This window comes from Sesamum indicum, linkage group LG8, assembly GCF_000512975.1.
Source record: "Sesamum indicum cultivar Zhongzhi No. 13 linkage group LG8, S_indicum_v1.0, whole genome shotgun sequence".
NCBI lineage: Eukaryota > Viridiplantae > Streptophyta > Magnoliopsida > Lamiales > Pedaliaceae > Sesamum > Sesamum indicum.
In genome coordinates, this window is record NC_026152.1 from 14,610,490 (window position 1) to 14,630,847 (window position 20,358).

The window sequence follows — 20,358 nt, forward strand, 5'->3', positions numbered from 1 at the left end:
GGTCTTGAAAAAAAAATAATTTTCAATTTAATTTTTAAAAAATTATAATATAAAATTTTATTTCATGAATCTAAATTTAAGTTTTTACAATCAATTTTAACTATCTCAATTAAATACAAATAAATATCATTGAGAATAAAAAATACTTATATCCTATAATCTTTTTAGATAAAAAGAAGTGGAACAAAATTACTAGTTTAAATCTGTTCTTGCTATGTATATAATTGAACCAAATAAAAACTAATATTTTTCTTCTTTCATTAAAAAAATAAGTAAATCATATTTTTTGTCCCTATATATAAGATTTATTAACTTTTGATCTAGATGTCTACGTATCACGATTTTGGTTACTATTCTTGCATATTTTTTGTATATTTGATCCTACCATCAAATTTTGCCCCAAATCTATAAAAATGTACACATTATGAACCAAAATCAGATTTCATGAATATTAAGGACTAAAAATAAAAAAGTAAGTATATATAGGGGCCAAAATATAATTTGGCCCTTTTTCTTCTGTCCAATAATAATTTATAGCCCAATATTTGTGGTGGCATATCGTATTCCACCCGATAGGTACGGCCTCATATTTGTGTGAACGAAGTTTTTAATAATGATTCAAAATATCATAGATTTATTTATTTATTTATATTATGATTTGAGGGGCTCATTTATCTTCTCTAACATGAATGATAAATTAATAAATATTTAAAGTATTAAATGAAATTATTCGGTTATAATTTTTTTCGTATTTGTTGATATTCGTATTGTATTTTCTATTGATATTTAAATATATACACTACACGAATAATTTTTTAATAATATCATCTTTTTTATATATATGTCCTTTATATATTAAATACAATATTGTTTGAAAATTTTTAGATAAATGCAATGTATTTGGATTAATTGTTTCAAGAATTTAAGTTTGACACGTCATTCTTGTCATACTTATCCTTATTTTTACTTTTAATTAGCATAATGGACGCGTTTCTGAAGCACACAACTTCCACGTCACGTAGATAAGCAATATGGCGGTTTAAGAAACACAATACTGTTACTTGTTTAATCCCGGTGATTGAAACACAAATAATTAAATTTGATTAATTAAACAAAAATAAATGCATTTTCTTTCTTTTTTTTTTAATGTAATAGTAATTTTATATATTTATTGTTATCTATAATATTATTTTTTAATATATTTAAAATATATTAAAAAATATTCATTACATGCACGATATAATGACGTGCCACAACAGTTAGTAATATAATATAGATGATATAAAATAGGGTTAATTATTTTTTATTCTTAAAAATAAATAAATTATATAATAAAATTATAACGAGCCGCATATGTCGAATTTAAAATATTGTCATAGATTGGATCTACAACTCTTTTTTATTTTTTAATTTTTGTTTAATTAAATTTAAATTAATTATATAAAATTAATTTTTAACAGTATAAAAAGTTTAAAAATCATAATATTAAAATTATATTAATTTAAAAAATATAATTAAATTACAAATGTAATAATGTATATTTTCTTATACAATTACAATTTTAATATTATGATTTTTTGAACTTTAATATATTGTCAACATAATTAATTTTATAGAATTAATTTAAATAAAATCTAATTAAACAAAAAAAGAAGAGTTGTAGATTGTGTAATTTTTTGTCGAAAAAATATCTTACATATAATTTTATTATATAATTTATTTAAATTATATTTATATAATTAATTTATTCTTTAATAATAAAAAATAATTAATCCTATGTTTTATGTAAAATTGAAAAAACGACTCCTATCTAGATATAATTTGATATTTATAATAAATTTAATTTCCAAAAAATAATATTGAATGCATGTTTATCTATCTTTAACAATTTTCAAGTCATGATTTGATATCTATAGTAGCTCTCGTATCTTTACAAATTACAATACCAAATATATCCTTGTAACTTTTAAATATTTTCAGATGGAATATCGAACACTTACAATATTTGAAAACCAAGACGTGTTTTTCTTAAGTTTTTTGAAAGGACCTAAAATAAAATTCCAAACAAAGCAACTGGGTACGTAGGTGGGGACGAAGTCCGACCCTACCCAACAGACAAAATGGATACTTGAGCGGGAGTGGGCCAACCCCTCCACATAGCATGAGATAAGACCTACACGTTTTCAGACTTTAATTAATTTATTTACTAGTGTGTAGCATGACTTAAGTTAATTATCATTAAATTATAATTTATATAAAATTTAAATTATACAAGTATATATACATAAATCATTTAAGAGAACTAAAATATAAAAAGATTATAATGAGATGAACTATATATAAATTCAACTATTATTATATTTTTTTGTCTTCTTCTCTAGGACTTCTTCATGTGTTTCACTGACCCATTTTCAATTTACTTTTCTCAATCTACTTGAACTATTTATACCAACATAAAAAATTGATCTTTCTCACTTACGAACTACGATTTGTAATATTATGATATCAATTTTTTATTGTACTGATAATATTTTTAAATTAATTTTTTAATTTATCAATTTATGAAATATAAAATATTTATTTATATTTTTTATTTGTATTTATAATATTTTAAGATATAAAAAATTATTTTATTATACATCGGCTAATAACATTTAAATTATTTTATACATACGTTTGAGAATATATTAAAATTAAATTTGGACTAGGCCTAAACAAGAGATAAAATCTTATTAGTTCCCAGCCCAGCTCAGCACAACCCGAGAAGCCCAAATAGGCTTTCAACCAAGGTCCTCACGACGTCGTTTGGTCCGAACGCTCGGATCGCACTTAAACGCGAGTCTCAGCAGCAGAAAATCAGAAACAGCAGTGAGAAGGAGAAGGAGAAGATGAACGCCCCCGATCGTTACGAGCGATTTGTCGTCCCTGAGGGTGTCTCCAAGTACTAATCTCTCTCTCTAGTTACATATAAGTGATATTTATACATATATATGCATTCATTGCTGACGCTGTTTCGTTTTTCTCCTTTTTTTTGGGTGTTGGAAATTTGAATAATTGAACAGAGTATCGTACGAGAGGGACACCAAGATCATCAATGCGGCGTCTTTCACGATAGAGCGTGAAGACCACACCATCGGTAACATCCTCCGCATGTACGTGATGTTTTTTGTTTTTGTAGTTTGACAATTTAGCTTTGCCTGAAAGCCCTAATTTGTTTTTTTTTTTTTTTTTTGTGGACTAAAAACAGGCAATTGCACAGGGATGAGAATGTATTGTTTGCTGGCTACAAGTTGCCTCACCCTCTTCAGTACAAAATACTTTTAAGGGTTTGTGTTAATCTTTTTGTATTTCTCTGTTGCTTGATTTTCTTATGTTGTTAATTGAGGGAATGTGTTGGTCGTATTATGACTTAATGGAGCCAATAATTACATAAGGAGCTTTTCTCTGGTTAAATTTGGGCAATTAAGATTAAGGTTTACCTTATGATGTATGATGACAAGAGCATTTCATAGACCTTTCAAAATTAACGTAAAGAAGGAGTGGGATGTAGTTTTTGGAGACAAAAATAGTTAATGCTGTTTAAGCGTTTGCATTAAGATTGAGCAAAAGCAGAAAGTGAGTGGAATTCAAGTTGCACCTACAGAGCTGAGTGTCCAGAATCTGATAGCCCAGGATTTGATATTGACTATTTTTGCATGTGTACCTAAAAACATTGAGGTTTCTCCTAGCTTTTATTGTTACATTTGTACATACAACTTCTCAATGGCGATTTAGTTGATTGCTGCTTGATTATTGTTAATAGTACTTCCACACGACTTTGGCTATTAGCTTTTTGGTCAAAAAATGTGAAATCTTTGTGTCTTTGTTGGCCTTAGATGTGCGTAGTTACTTACAAGAAATGTTTGTATAGATGTTTAAAGCTGATGCGAATCTAAAACTACTTTTTCCTTATAATCATATTTTTTCTCAACCTCAAAATGTTTTCTGTCAGTTTGCTGCTGGTATCATGGTTACTGGATAAGTCAAATTGTTTCAGTTTGATTGATTTTGATGGTCAAATATGCAGATCCACACAACGAGCCAATCTTCGCCCATGCAGGCATATAATCAGGCTATCAATGATCTGGACAAGGAACTTGATCATCTGAAGAATGAATTTGAGGTAATACTGTGGTTGCAAGTTCTTTAACTCTGTTGTTGAAGGGGTGGAACCCAGATCCTGGACAATGGGAGGGGAGGCTCTGTCTGGTTATAATTTTTGAAGTCTACTGTTTCTTGCTAAGTGAGTGGAACCACTTTGCCATTTGTTTGTCTTGTCTAGATTTATAGGTGAATGCGTTATTTGGCCATCTGATATTATGCCAATTTAAACTATAATTAACTTGTACAATAACATATTCTATTTGTTTCAACTAATTGGGTTAAAAATAACTTGATTCTTAGTGTGTAGTTCTGTTGGGAATTAGTTTATTGTGTATAACTACTGAGCTTAGTTGGTTAGTGAGCTCAACACCAATGGATATCATGTGCAAGCACAAGTTTGTGATTTACTAGTCTAACTCTTTAGCGACAACGTGCAAAATGATAATTTTATATAAAATGTCCTTGATGATTATGACTGGTGGAAGAGATGGATACAACCACATGAAGCTCAAAACCATGAATAAGCCAAAAAAAAAAAAAAAAATTCAGTTACTTGCGCATTCAAAGACACGAGACATGCAGTAAAGATTGGTGCTTGTTGGTGAAAATGGTGAAGAGTTTGCCCCTTGGTTTAATGGGAAAATTTGTGGCAAAAGTTATATTATCTCCATTTCCAGTGTTGGAGCATGGGTTAGGAGGGTCTTGCCCCCTTCCCCCGCCAGCCCTCTTTTATGCAAAGTAGCTTATTAGATGTCTAATTATTATCTAACTGAAAGTCTCCCAGATAAGGACAGCTAGTCCAGGCACCAAAAGACCATGGATTATGGCTCATATTGACTTATGTACTGGTTATTTGGTTAAGATTCTGAGATTAGGCAAAACCATGCCAGAACCAAATATCCCTCTGTGTTTCAGCAAGTAACATTTGAACAAGGCTTCAAACTTATTTATGGTCTGGAATTCTGTAGAAGTTGAGAACTTCCAGTAAACTTCAAAGTCATGCCGGGGTTTGTTATATCATACATGCATATTTCGTGGAATTTCTGAATATTGTTTTTGTAAGAAAAAAGCCGAATGATCAAAGATGTTAAATGTTGTTTATAGTTCTAATAGCACTTTTTTGTATAAGAATGATGTTTTTGCTGATTCTGAGTTTTGAAATGGCATATTATACCTTTGCCATACAACTGTTAAGTTTCACGATATTCATTTTAGTTCTCCTACTTATGTGACTGGTTCACAAATTGATGTTTATGAAAGCTTATGGTGTTTAGGAACTTCTTTGAGGCCTTTACAATACAGGTCCTGGCTGCATACTTCTGCCCTGTAAATAGTTAAAACTCTAGAGTCTTTAGCTCTTTGATTTTTGTGAGATTCTCTTCTTACAAGAAGCTATAGTTTCTCTTCACCCTGTTATGTTTGTTTACATCTTTGCTGCTCGTTTGGTCCTTATGTGAAGCACATGAAGTCCACTTTGGTATACATTTGCTCTGCCCTTAAAGATAATCGAGAAAAATAGTGTGAACGAGTAGAGAAATTCCAAGATACATTGAAAATATATTTTCAATTGCAACAAAGCCGAAAAGTTCTTCAGTATTGATGTATCGGACTTGAATGTTTAACTCTGCGTAGGTGGAGTTGGCGAGGCACACAGGGAAGCAAACCCGGGATTACTAAGCTGCATGGCTACGGTCACTTGACAGGACTAAGTGTACCTGAAATTTGTGCGTTAGAAGATGGAAACGGTTATGGTGGAGATGGGGGTTGTGTACTTGTTTTATTATTCCATTTCACAGCATTTTCATCAGAAGCGCTCCATTTTGTCAGCTTGTTTGGCATTGGAATGCTATAGTATAGCAATTAGTGTATGTTATTAGAAACTTGGGAGGTGGTGAATGAATACTCTTTTGCTTCCTTTTAGAGGGAATTCTGCATTTTCCCACTTAATTCACTTGCTTAGAGACAAAGTGGCAACTTTCTGCAGAATTAACTTGGATTTGGAATGTTGATATGGTATAGTTTTCAGTATTCATATTATTTACAGTTGGTCTGATTGAAATAGGAAAAGATCAAAGTATAAAAACCTTGGTAAGAAAGAATTATCGATTGTGTTTGATAACATTTTCTGGAATTTAATTTCGTTTTGTTTAAAGTTTTACTGAAAACGAACATATGAAATTTAAAAAGACAATAGTTTTCATATTTATAGACATAAACATATTACTTCTTATTTCAGTTAAGAATAAAAAATCAATTATTAATTTTCCCTTTACCAAATGAGAAGTTTTACCGGATGTAATCATTTTTATTGAATTTTATTTCACTTTATTTTTCTAGCATCGATGAAAAGAAAAGAATTTAAACTTAATTTTAGACGTTTTCTTATTTTTTAAAAGAAATTGATGCATATGAAATGAAAGTCTTGGATGGTGGAGGGATGAAGTCAAGACGAATGAATGAAGGCAGACGCTACGTGGGCTTCCAAGAACTCACCACCGCAAACTCCTAGATTCCAGAACAACACGCTCACTTTGATGATCTACTCCACCACTCATCCTTGATTCCTCACAATCCCAAAACCCCCACAATCACAAACAATTCATGGACTTAGATTACAATCCCAGCCGAAAATCACTGATCAAGAACCGGTGGGTGGCCACCGCCGCCAGCATATGGATTCAATGCACCAGCGGCTCTCTCTACACCTTCACCATTTACTCCTCAATCTTGAAGTCCACTCAGGGCTACGATCAATCCACCCTCGACACCATCTCTGTCTTCAAGGACCTCGGCGCCAATGCTGGCCTCCTCTCCGGCCTCCTCTACTCCGCCGCCCCCGGTCGCCCCTGGTTCGTCCTCCTGGCTGGGGCGCTCCAGTGCTTCTCTGGTTACTTTCTCATGTGGCTGACGGTCAATGGGGCGCTGCCGCGTCCCCCGTCGGCGGTGATGTGCTTCTACATGCTGCTGGCCGCCCATGCCATGACTTTCTTTAATACTGCTAATGTGGTCACTGGGGTGCACAATTTTCCTAATTACAGTGGCACTATTGTTGGGATTATGAAGGTAAACTGGGAAATTTCAAAAAATGCTTTCTTTAGAGTGATAATTGCTACTAATTATTCGGGGATGTGTGGTAGGTTGATGTAGTTGTCTTATCCAAGAATTATGACACGCTATGATTGATTTTCTTGTGGGGGTTGGGTGCAGTTTCATGGTTAGATATGCTAATTTGTGTGCTTTCAGTATGCATTGTATATGTGTACTAAGTTCCATGTTAAGTTCTTGGCAAAGTGACTGTTCTGGTCTGATGTCTTTGTGTTATAAGCTAAAGTTTGAGAAAACGATGCCTAGTGATGATATTGTTATGGAGAAATGGATTAGTTAGGAGAGTCCGATAGGATATACAAGATGGCCATATTCACTTTATTTGATTGAATGACGATTTAAATGGTTAGTTGGAAGGATATAGTTGTGTGGATTAGTTAGTTATCAGGGGCTCATGTCTCTTAAGATGTGCATATCTAGAAAATGCTTCCAAGTCTAGTAAACTTGATTATTAGGTTGATTGTATATATTTTTCCATAATAACCTACTCAAAATATTCTGTTGAATTCTTCAATCATATTTAAGTGGAGAAATGGTCTTTTTCAACAAAATATAAAAAAGGTCCGGTAATCTTGATTATTATATCTAGTTTCTTTGGCTGGATGTTGTATATGGGATTGTTGCAAAGATTTTATTGTGCCATCTCTAAATCACGGGCTTTCAAGCATTTTATGATAAGATATCGAAACATATCATACAACGTTAATGGCCTATGAGATGGAAGGAGGAATAGCTGCGAGAGATCAATGTATTGTGGGTTGAAACTAACTCATGATTCTTGAAACTCTGTTTTGCATGGAATGTGTTGGTTGAGTGATGCATCTGCTTGCTGGAAACTTGATATCATAGTGATCTGTAATATTGGTATTTCATCAACACCTTAGACTTTACTGCATTTGTCTTACTATAGACTTAGGATTAACCTAATTCAATAGAATGTGTGGAATATGTTTGAGCTGTATCTACCATATGACATCTGTGGACAAAATCCTAATGTTATCTCTATTTGGTTTGACAGATACTTTTGAGTTCCTTGAACTGCTAATTTATTATGCTTGTGAGTTAGTTTTGCTATTTGTAGCAGCAACCTAACCTTACCTCTCTCTTGACTTCTATATCTGCTTTAATCTATGACTTCGATAGGGCTTTCTAGGTTTGAGTGGAGCCATATTGATTCAAGTGTATCAGACAATTTTCAAGAACAAACCAAGTTCATATCTACTGCTACTGGCAGTGCTGCCCACAACTACTTCACTTCTGCTCATGGGGTTTGTAAGAGTCTTTAAAACGAACGAAGAAGACGAGAAGAGGCACTTGAATCATTTCTCGTTTCTGGCTATTATTCTGGCTGCCTATCTTACAGCTATGATAATCATTCAACACATTCTCAAGTTAAAATTGTACATTCGCGTCATTACATTTGTTCTACTCATGTTGTTGCTGACATCCCCTATTTTCGTTGCAATTCAAGCCCAGAGGGATAAGTCGTACAGGCTCTTAAAATCCCTGCTCGAGCACAACCAAGTTTCAGACGAGAGAGACCTGCCGGCTGAGGAGGGTACAAGTATGGGACAAGATCATGGTGAATATCACGAGGCCTTGAATGGTACGACTGATGACACTTTGGAGTTGAGAGAAGATCTAAATCTCCTAAAAGCAATGGGAACCATTAGTTTCTGGCTTTTGTTCTTTACGACTATGTGTTCCATGGGCTCGGGACTTGCCACAGTGAATAATATGAGTCAGATAGGTGAATCTCTTGGTTACACTACCTTAGAGATCAACACTTTGGTTTCTCTATGGAGCATCTGGAACTTCCTCGGTCGTTTTGGAGCCGGCTATATTTCTGATTACTTCTTGCATGTGAAAAGTTGTCCAAGGCCATTGTTTATCGTAATAACTCTAGCAGCCATGAGCATCGGCCATTCCATGATCGCTTTCGGTTTCCCTGGTGCTCTGTACGTCGGTTCAATTTTGGTTGGTGTTTGTTATGGGTCGCAGTGGTCATTAATGCCAACTATTGCTTCTGAGATATTTGGAAAAGCGCATTTAGGTACAATATTCAACACTATCACAATTGCAGGTCCGGTGGGATCTTATATTCTTTCTGTCAGGGTGGTCGGCTACATCTATGACAAGGAAGCGTCCGAGCATGGAGGGGCATGCATTGGAACTCGCTGTTTCATGCTAGCGTTTATTATCATGGCCTCTGTTACTGTCTCTGGTTTCCTCGTTGCCTTGGGGTTGTTGTTAAAGACAAGAAACTTCTACAAACATGTCGTACTAAGGAGGCTTTTGCATTCGTTACGACATAGTATGTTGCCGGTTGATGACTTAAACTAAGAGATTAGATTTCTGCAGACAGTACTAGCAGTACATGTGTGTCACTATTGAATATTTGCCGCGAATACGATTAGGAACTCGTTGACAGATTGTGAGACGTGTTCAGAACACAGACTTGCAGTCGATAGGTTAGAATGTAATATTGAGTTAGATTCCATACTATATCTAATACCGGCTATTGTTCTAGGTACAAGAGAAGTGTCCCTATGGGTAGGGTATATGTGATTCTGTACAAAAATGATCTCTCTTTGATGATTTGTGCACGGACATACCTTTTTGGGTTTATTTATTCATTGCATTTATGTATTTTTGCAGTTGTCATTCCGGAAAGACGATGCAAGGAAAAAAAAAAAAAGTCATGAGCTATCGAAGTATGTTGTGTCTTAATTATGCAAGAAAGGTAATTGTGGGCTTGGTGATGCCGTTTATGTGAATAGAAGTGAATTTTCCGATAGGAGTTTACACCCCAGAAACAGGTTAGCGCTGCGTGCATGTACCCTACTTCTTTTCGTCCAAGAAACTTGCCAGTGATGGGGCAACACTGTCCAAAGTGTTGATGACTAAAGAGGGTGTTTGGCTACATTTTACTTGGCGTCAAACCCTCAAACCTTAATACCGGTCTCTTACAACTTCAAAGAAGATTATGCAACCAAAAACAAGTTTTCAATCCTTATATTGAAAATCAGAGGGAAGAATCAAGAGAATGATTCATTTTCAAAAATCATCTTCAGAGATTGTAATTCTTTTTACTTAAAATTGGTAAATTAATTTGTTCATATTTTTTAATCCTGTAATTATTTTGTAGTTAAATTCGTAACTAATACTTTTGCTCACTACTTGAATTTTGATATTGTTTCAGTCTGTTGTTGGATTACCCAAAGCATACAGGTATTGTAAATTTACAAGACATAACATAAATATCTTAGAAAGAGTTCAATTCAAAATCAACCCTATCAAAACTCATCATAATAGTTAATACCTAAACTCGAATTTATTATATTAGATTCACACTTTAACCCATATCCATTGGAATAAGTATTTTAAGTATAGCTAGAATTTAGATCCTAAAATACCTATGGGTATAAATACTGAACGGATAAAACTTAATACTCTATAAATTTATAATATTATTAAATTTGTATTTTTTTTTATCATAATAGTATAGTTGAAGGGCATTTTTTTATCAAAACAAAAAATAGTGCAGTGATGTTAAAATCGTGATTTTGTTTCTATAACACCTCTTTTTGTTATAATAATATAAATAAATATATATCAATACATACATTTTTAATATATATTTTAATAATTATTGACTTGGTATATGATATATATCTACATAGATGTCATTAATCCCCTTTTATAATAACAACCCAACTACTGCACATGCCCCTATGTCCCCTTTTATAATAAGTGAAAGTTGAGTGTATTTTGAAGAGTGGAAAAGTTGGAATATTTGGAAAAACAACTTAATATACACATAATTAAATTGAAGTTGGTAGAGATTGTTTTATAAATTTTGATTTAAATTAATTTAATTAAGTAGTTCAAAAATAGAAATTATAAATAAAAAATACTTATTTAAATTTATTTTCAATAATTATAAGTTGATAAATATTTATTTTAAAATGATTACAAACAACCCCGTTCTTTTTATCCAATCCATAAAAAATGTAAATATATTAGTCAATGGATGAATTCAGTAAGGGGAAAAAAGTATAATTTTAGTCCTGTAATTTATGGAGGGTGATATTTTTGATTCTGTATAAATTGATTTTTTTTTTTTGACTTAGTCTTGTAATTTTAAAATTTTGGCAATTCGCATATTTTTTCTGTCAAATTGGTTGAAAAATTGCATGTGACTTGCACATAATCTAATTAAATTATAATTTTTTTGTTTCATAATTTATATTTCTCTCTCTCTCTCTCTCCCCTTTTTTTTTCCCTAACAAATTTATATTAATATTTCTCCAATAAAATTTAGGATTTACATATTTAATGGGACAGAGAATTAGGTGAGAGGACGTAGCTGGAAATGATCCATTAACACTTAAAATACGTCCAAGTTCAATGAAAGAGGACGTAGCTGGAAATGATCCATTAACACTTAAAATACGTCCAGGTTCAATGAATCTAAGAATGATTTCAGAAACTATATGTCTAGGTTCATTGAATCTAAGGATCATTTTTTTTTTTTTTTGGCTTTTTTATACAACATAATGCCCTAATTTTCTCGTATTTGATATATATGAATGTAAGTATATAAAAATATAATGATTGAAATGAAAATAAGAGTAAATATTTCTAATAAAAATACCTGTAAATAAATATTCTTTTTTACCTGTTAGTGTCATAACTCTGACAACCAAAATAGAACCTATGAAACCCCTTTTTCTTTTTAAAAACCAATATTTGACACAATGTCCTCATAATCATCCAAACATTCACTTCCACAAGTTTAAAGACATGTGTGTAATACGATTTCTGATGCTGACAATTAAATGTATAGATAGGGCTCAAAAATAAATTAAATTAAAATTTATTTGAATTCAATTTAATGTATTAATTAAATTAATATAGATATAATTTTAAATCTTAATGATAATTTAAATAAATTTGAGTAATAATATATTCAATCGACTCCATCTATTTACGCCCCTTTGATATTATATATTTTGCAATGTTAGTACAAATATATATATATATATAGATATATAGATAGATAGATAGATATATAATTAGCAATAATGCCAACATACACAAATTTTTTGCAATACTAATTAGAATGATAAAATGAAAAATATTTTCACTTAATTATATTTGTAATGAAATTTTTGAAATTTCCATAAATATTATTTTTTTGTTATAATGTCGTTTTCCTAGAAACCAAAAAATTCAATTATGTCAGGCCCCATATAGTTGTACATTACTACGATCAATTAATATGAAGAAATAGTGACTTAATTATTTTTTATTATAAAAATATATTTAAAATAAGACATGTTGGCTCCTATTATAATATATTTATAATAAAAATAGTTGCACATAAACTCATATGCATGTTGCCCAATTAAAGACAAGCTTTTTTTAATTCCCTTATTAATATGATGATTGTGGTAATAGATATATACATTGAGTGCAACATCTATGAGTGCAATATACTTGTCGTGTGATTGGTGTGGTGATCAATCACATGACAAATGGATCATACTTGCTCTATAATTGATTTAGTTCGACCAAATTTTATTTGGGTAAAATTTTTCACTTACCTCTTATGAAAATAACAAATATTAAAAAGATAATTTGGTACGAATCAATTAGATTATGTTAAATATTTAATGTACTTATTTTTTTAAAATAACTTATAAGGACTGATATCTCACAATTCATCACATGGGTAGGATAATTATATTATTGATAATAATGTCAATTTTATTAATTGAAAATTTTCTCATTCACCCTCTCCTGTAGAGAGGCTCTCAGGCATGCCAGCAAAGAGACAACCATGAACTTTGAGCAGATAAGGTCTTGCATAATAGAATAAAATGGTACATACTATATTTTCTTACATATATGCAAAATTTATTTTATTTATATATTCTAAAATATATTTTATAAGCATAATGCATAAATATTAAATTAATCAAGATGCAATATCATTTTATAATAGTACTATCATCTTAAAATTCAGGATTTCAAATGACTTATGTGATGATGTAGGCAAGTTTTCTACATTAGTTGTAAATGAGGAGTTAAGTCACCCAAAATGCCTTATCTCCCAAGGGAAGCATTTTTTCATGACAAAATCGTGAGGTTTATACGAAATCAAAATGGACAATACCTCGCAACAAGACACTAATCAAGTCGCAAGCCACATCATTGTGTATTAGGTGAATTCTAAATTCGGCCACAATAATTAAGAAAAATTTTAAAGGATCCATGTTCTCACTTATTATTATTATTATTTGGATTAATTATATTTTTCCTTTTGAACTACAATCATTTTACTCTTTGCATCTAATTTTTTTTTTTTTTTTTTGTGTCAACTTACCATTTCAATTGCAAAATTTCGCGCTTTATCATTTATAACTATTTTTAACCGTATTTTTGTTGAAAAAAACACCATGCAGTGCACATGTGATACTTAGGGGTACTGTAATGTGATTTTTTTTTCACATATGTACATCATGTGATGGTTTTTTGACAGAAAAATTAACAAAAAAGATGGTCATATATGACAAAGTGCAAATTTTATAAAATTAAAGTTAACACAAAAATAGATTTGATAGCAAAGTTCGAATGAAAAAAAATGTTATTTACCCGTATTCTTTTTAACACCAATGTTTTCACTTAATTAGGCAAGTGTCGCAATTTTTTTTTTCCTAAAATTTATTACGGTTTATTTTCTCGTTGGTTACATTTAAACATTAAAAATTTAATTAAATATATAAAAAAAGTTAAAAATATTACAAAAATCTATATTACTGAAACTCAGAATTTTTAATTATGAGATATCAATTTTAACACGTGTATTATTGCTAACAATTTTGGATATACTTAAAATTTGGCATTATATATAGTTTTATCATCATGGACTTATTCAATTTATTTTTTTTTATATTATATTTCATGAATTTCTAATTCCCACATGTTTTCTGAGCATCCATTATTGCTACATCCATTAGGTGGATATACCCTTGTAATATCCACGTTTGTGGGGACCCGTCCGAGTTATGGAGGTTGTCAAATTGCAATATTGGTCCTATAATATTGAATTATTTCGATTTTAGTCTTATATTTTGTAAGATTTTATTTTTAGCACCAGATCTCGTTAAAGTTTGTGTCGTCAGTCCAAAAGAGCATAGAAAATATATTTTGAAGCTATCATCTTCTATTTCTCTCAAAAATATCTCCAAATCCCCCAGATTCTTCTGAGCAACACGATTGAAAGACAATAATTTTCAATAAGATTTTATTATTGTAATTATTTGTACGCCTTTTTATTGAATGTATATGAGGCATTTGGTGATTTTCCTCTCCAAAAATGACCAGTTATTAATCATGTGAACATCACATGGGTTGTGTCGTTAGTTCTTAAAGGCAGAGTGAAAAAAAAAAAAAAAAAAACTAAGTATTCTATATTTTTAGACTAATGGTGCCAATTTTAACAAGATTTGGGGTAAGAAATAAAATCTCATAAAATGTAGGATAAAAATTGAAATGGCGGTGGGGACCAATATTGTAATATTGCACAATTAGGACATTGTGAATGCCATTATTTCCCTCTTGAAGTCCTATGACACGTGGGGTGTGTGATGCGGAGAAATGTCAGGATCAGGATCAGTATGACACATTTGACGTATTAAACACACATGTTGTGCCGTACAATTATTACTATCAGTTGAAAACATAAATATAATAATATTTTTATAAATTAATAATTTATTATTAAAATGTAATTGAGTAGAATAGAATAAAGAGAATATATATATATATATATAAAGAATATAGACAAGTAAAATAACTAAAAGGGGAGAAGTAATTATTTGAACATGAAAAGTGAAAAAACAAAATAAAAAATAAATTTTAAAATAAAAATAACAGACCAAAAAATTATGAGAAACCAAAACCGCCCTCTTCAATTATACAATACAATAAAGATGTACGAAAATTAAAAAAAATTATTATTAAAAGATTGTGGGGGAGTGAGAAGTTAGATCAATAAATAAAAAAATTAAATTAATATTAAAAAACTAACAAAAAGTAGAGAAATAAAAAAAGTGCTCTCCCATAACATATAGTACTATGTGTGTTGGCACAGTTAAATAAGTGTGCATAATTAAATAAAAAATTTAAAATATAATTCATATTTTAAAAAATATATTTAAATTGAAGAAAAAAATATTAAAACAAAAAAAGTTATAAAAAATTGAAGTTAGTGGAAGTCGGAAAGAATTGGCAATTTGGGGGTTTAGAAGAGTTGTTTGGGGTGTAGAAGAACGGAAGGATGGAAAGTTAATAAATAAATAAATAAATTAAATATTAAAAAAATATGTAAATTAGCATATTAGTAAAAAGTGAGATATCAAATTGGTGCTCTTATTTAATAATAAGGTATAGATAGATAACAACAATAATGAATGGAGGATAAATTACATCTACCTCTCATGAGGTTTACAAATACTTATTATTATTTAAAAAAATTATAAATATTTCCTCATTTTAACTTTCATCTAACAATGAATTCATTATGTTAGCCTCCGTTGGAATACCATCAAATTTTTATAATAAACTGACCAAAATATCTTTTATATCTTGAATTAAAATATTATCTATGTATATATATATTTTTAAAACTTTTTAAATATTTTTATGGGCTAATCTGCGCTATACATTATTTACTTTATTCACCCTTAATCTTTTTCAAAAATTTTCAATTTTTTAAGGTCTAGTAAATATGGATGTATGTTTATTTTTAATCTTTAATTTTTTTTTAATGTGATGTGAGCAAAAAATTGCTCGCTCAATGGATCTTGGACTTGAGTCAGCTGGGCTGAATTTACTGCAAGCTTTAGAATAGGGGTGTAAATGATTCGAGCCGAGTCGAACACAGTGTGTTTTTACTTCACTTTGTTACGTTTTATGTCTTTTTATAAAAAAAAATTTCACCTCACAATATAATTTTTTACATGTTTGCGAGAATCACGTGCAACAATAATGACTAGTTTAGAGAAAATGAAGAAAAGAAAAGAAAAGGAAATGGTTTGATCGGGGAGGAGGTCATTCTTGTCATTTTTCACCCCCGAGTAGAAACTCCCACATGCCAAATATTAGTTAGGATTGGTTTGAAGATATGCTACATATGATGTGAATATAAACATGGACTACGTTTCTCCGAGTCTCACGACCATACATACATCTTTCCTGCTGTCTCTATATAAATACCACGCTGATTCACACACACACACAGAGGAGCAGGTTGTGAATATATAATTGATGTTGATGAAATCAATGGAGGGAGGCAGCAAATGGGTGGCGGCGGTGGCCAGCATTTGGATACAGTGCAGCTTAGGCGCCACCTACTCCTTCGCCATCTACTCCCCCATCCTCAAATCCACTCAAGGCTACGACCAATCCACCCTCGACTCCATCTCCGTCTTCAAAGACATCGGCGCAAACGCCGGCGTCCTCTCCGGCTTCCTCTACTCCGCTGTCTCCCACCGCCGTCATCAAGGGCCCTGGGTTGTGCACGCCGCCGGGGCGATCCAGTGCTTCGTGGGGTACTTCTTCATGTGGCTGGCGGTTACGGGAGCCATAGCGCCTCCGCACGTGGCGGTGATGTGCGTGTTCATGTTCGTGGCGTCTCACGCGCAGACGTTCTTTAATACGGCCAACGTTGTTACTTCTGTACATAATTTCCCCGACTACAGCGGCACTATGGTTGGGATTATGAAGGTATAATATATAATATAATATTTATTTCCTTTCTAATTTTCAGATAAATATAATTATGAAGGTGTGGTTGCTATAAACTTAGTTTGTTAAAAATTACGGACAAAACAAAAAAATCTGTTTTCGATATTTATGAATATATATTATGTATTCTTTCTCCAAATAATATATGGACAAGTTAAGAAACGGATCAAGAAAACTGGACGTAATCAATTTAACTGAGTGTATTTTTTATTTATTACAAATTCCAGTCGGTTAAAATACTTAGATCTTGAATTTTTGATTACTTAAATGTCGCGAATTCGAATCTCACTCATGTGAGTTTATGGGATGGCGATGGTCTTTAGACTATAATACTTAATCTAGTGAAGTTTAAGCTTGATTTATTGATATGTCGGTGGGGCTACGATAATTAAGTTAAACAATGTCGAGCAAATTCTCACGAAAAGAACATTTTGTGGCAGGCAATTAGGTTCCCTTATTTTATGTTAGTCACAACAAATTTATCCCAACTTAATCTTTTTATTTAGCAAAACTAATTAATAGTCCCATAATATATTAGAATTAACTTTATTTTTTTTATTGTTTGGTATATTGAATTAATATTAATGTATAATTTTGGTACACTACAAAAAGCTATGCATATAGCATTGTAAACCAAATATTTTTTTGGCTATATATAATTGAAAAGAATTTTTAATATTGCAAAACTTTGAAGTTGGCTTTTGCAAAACAAACTTGAATAATTCACCTCGAAATTTTACTAACAAATATTTTTGTTAGTAAAACTTCTAGCAAAAAAAATAAATAAATAAAAGATGAATTAATTATCAAGTAAATATTTATTTTGCTAAATTAATTTGTCGCTAACTTAAATTAGCAACAAATTTCACTATTTTCTATGAAATTTGTGTTGTTGCTCATAAGTGCATTATTTGTTAATATAGTGGTACAGTATGATTTGTAAGTTTCAAATAAATTTTCTCAATATTTGTTAAAATAAATTATCAATTATGCATGGAGTATTATAAATGGATCTATTAATTATAATCGAAGTAAAAATATTAATTAGTTTTAAAATTAATTGTGTCAAAAAACATAAAAATATTGTTAAATTATTTGTAATGACAACTACTATATGTATATAAAGAATGGTAGTCGTATATATTGAATAATTGAAGCTTGGGATGGATGCAGGGGTTTCTGGGTCTGAGCGCAGCAATAATCATACAAGTCTACCAAACATTCTTCGCCGGAAAACCGGCCACCTTCCTTCTCATGCTGGCCGTTGTGCCGCCGCTGCTCACCCTTCTCCTCATGTTTTTCGTCAGAATCCAGCACACTACACAGACACAGTCCAGCTATCAAGACAAGAGATACCTAAACGCCTTCTCCTTCATTTCCGTCATCGTCGCAGCCTACCTTATGTTCCTCATTTTCTTGAACAACAGCATCGTTTTGCCTCATTGGGCTCGTGCTCTCACACTCGCCCTTCTCCTCCTCCTCATCGCTTCTCCTCTCTACATCGCTATCAAAGCCCACCAACACCACTTACAAACCATGCAGTCCCCATTAAAGACCCCTTTAATCAAGGAAGATCTCGAGTCGATTAAACCAGAGAATCCCACCATAGATCATGTTAATGTTAGTGCTAATGGAGTGCAGCAGCAGCAGCAGCAGCACAAGGAGACAACCTCTGAGGATGCCGGAGAAGATCTGAATCTCGTACAAGCAATGCGTACGTTGAACTTCTGGCTATTGTTCATGGCGATGCTGTGCGGACTAGGTTCCGGGCTAGCTACAATCAACAACATCAGCCAAATCGGAGAGTCCCTCGGCTACACCGCGAGAGAGAGAAGCACAATGGTGTCCCTATGGAGCATATGGAACTTTCTTGGGCGGTTCGGGGCAGGATACGTGTCCGACATTTTCATGCACAAGAAGGGGTGGCCGAGGCCGTTGTTCATGACCATCACACTTGCAACAATGGCTGCAGGCCATGTAATGATCGCGTTGGGCTTCCGAGGGAACTTGTACCTGGCATTACTGTTGGTGGGCGTCTGTTTCGGGTCGCAGTGGTCGTTGATGCCGACGATCACAAGTGAGATATTCGGAGTGCAGCATATGGGGACTATATACAACACAATTGCGGTGGCTAATCCATTGGGATCATACGTTCTTTCAGTGAGAGTGATTGGTTATATCTACGACAGAGAAGAGAGTTTGGAGGTGGGGAGTAGTTCTTGCAATGGCGCTCATTGTTTCAGGTTGTCTTTCTTCATATTGGCGGCTGTCAGCTTTGCTGGGGCTTTGGTGGCATTGGCGTTCATGGTCAAGACGAGGGCGCAATATGCTCGGATTATACGTCGGAAGATGTTCCCATGATCAGCTGAACAAGCCAATTACTCGTGGTAATTAATAAAATGAAACTTTTGAGGGTATTCTGTAGCTACCAAATTTAATACCTATTCTACTCATGGAGTGTTATTATGAATAAAATTTAGGGATAATTACACTCATTTTTTTTAAAGTTTGGTATAATTATAAATAAATTTTTTATAATTTAAAAAATTACATCTAGCACTCTTGAAATTTGCTTTCATCTAATAAATAAATCCTCCATTAGTCATAATTCACCGAATTTACTGGTGTTAATAAAAAAATTAAAAAAATCTATATTTACCCTCAATATAACTCTATTGCTGACCATTTAATTCATACTAGTCTACACTTTATTCAAAATTAACAAAGTTCATTAATATCAAATTTCTCAAAAATGTCATCGGCTTCTTTTTTAAATAAAAGGGAAAAATAAATTGGTCACTTCATTTGGTCCTCGATTCATTTGGTCCATTAAATGTTATCATTATCAGTTTTTTATCATTAATTTACAAAAATAAGTAAATTTGGTCCATTAATTTAGGGTTTTTGCACAATTTTTCGGGAGCTTTCACCGGAATTTGCCACATGTCCTCCGAATTTCCACTTAAGCAACAAAACTGATGACATGATATGAACTTGAGTGATTGAAAAATTTTGTTGCCTATGGGTTTTGAACCCTAGTCAACTAAAATAGTATTTAAATCTTTCATCACTTGTGCTACAACTAATTTGCATTTACTTATAAACTTAATTATGTAATATAATCTATATATTTAGAAATATTTCAATATAAAATTATAAATTAAATTGATAATATATTATAATACATTAAATATTGTTAAACAACTAATATATTATGTTAATGTAAATGATTATATCAAATATACAAATATTAGCATTAAAAGTAATACATTATTTTCTAAAATATATTGGTAT

The 20,358-nt window shown here is 31.8% G+C and overlaps 3 protein-coding genes across 3 annotated transcripts; all 3 read left to right on the plus strand.

The window, feature by feature from the left end:
- LOC105168750 (DNA-directed RNA polymerases II, IV and V subunit 11) lies at positions 2,801-6,175 on the plus strand. The gene is made up of 5 exons (XM_011088893.2): positions 2,801-2,941; positions 3,063-3,152; positions 3,248-3,326; positions 4,067-4,162; positions 5,776-6,175. The coding sequence occupies exons 1-5, from the start codon at positions 2,889-2,891 to the stop codon at positions 5,818-5,820; spliced, it is 363 nt and encodes a 120-aa protein (XP_011087195.1). The 5' UTR covers positions 2,801-2,888; the 3' UTR covers positions 5,821-6,175.
- LOC105168751 (protein NUCLEAR FUSION DEFECTIVE 4-like) lies at positions 6,530-9,897 on the plus strand. The gene is made up of 2 exons (XM_011088894.2): positions 6,530-7,206; positions 8,392-9,897. The coding sequence occupies exons 1-2, from the start codon at positions 6,745-6,747 to the stop codon at positions 9,589-9,591; spliced, it is 1,662 nt and encodes a 553-aa protein (XP_011087196.1). The 5' UTR covers positions 6,530-6,744; the 3' UTR covers positions 9,592-9,897.
- LOC105168753 (protein NUCLEAR FUSION DEFECTIVE 4-like) lies at positions 16,466-19,559 on the plus strand. Its single transcript, XM_011088895.2, has 2 exons — positions 16,466-17,043; positions 18,238-19,559. Exons 1-2 carry the CDS (start codon positions 16,585-16,587, stop codon positions 19,423-19,425), a joined length of 1,647 nt encoding a protein of 548 aa, XP_011087197.1. The 5' UTR covers positions 16,466-16,584; the 3' UTR covers positions 19,426-19,559.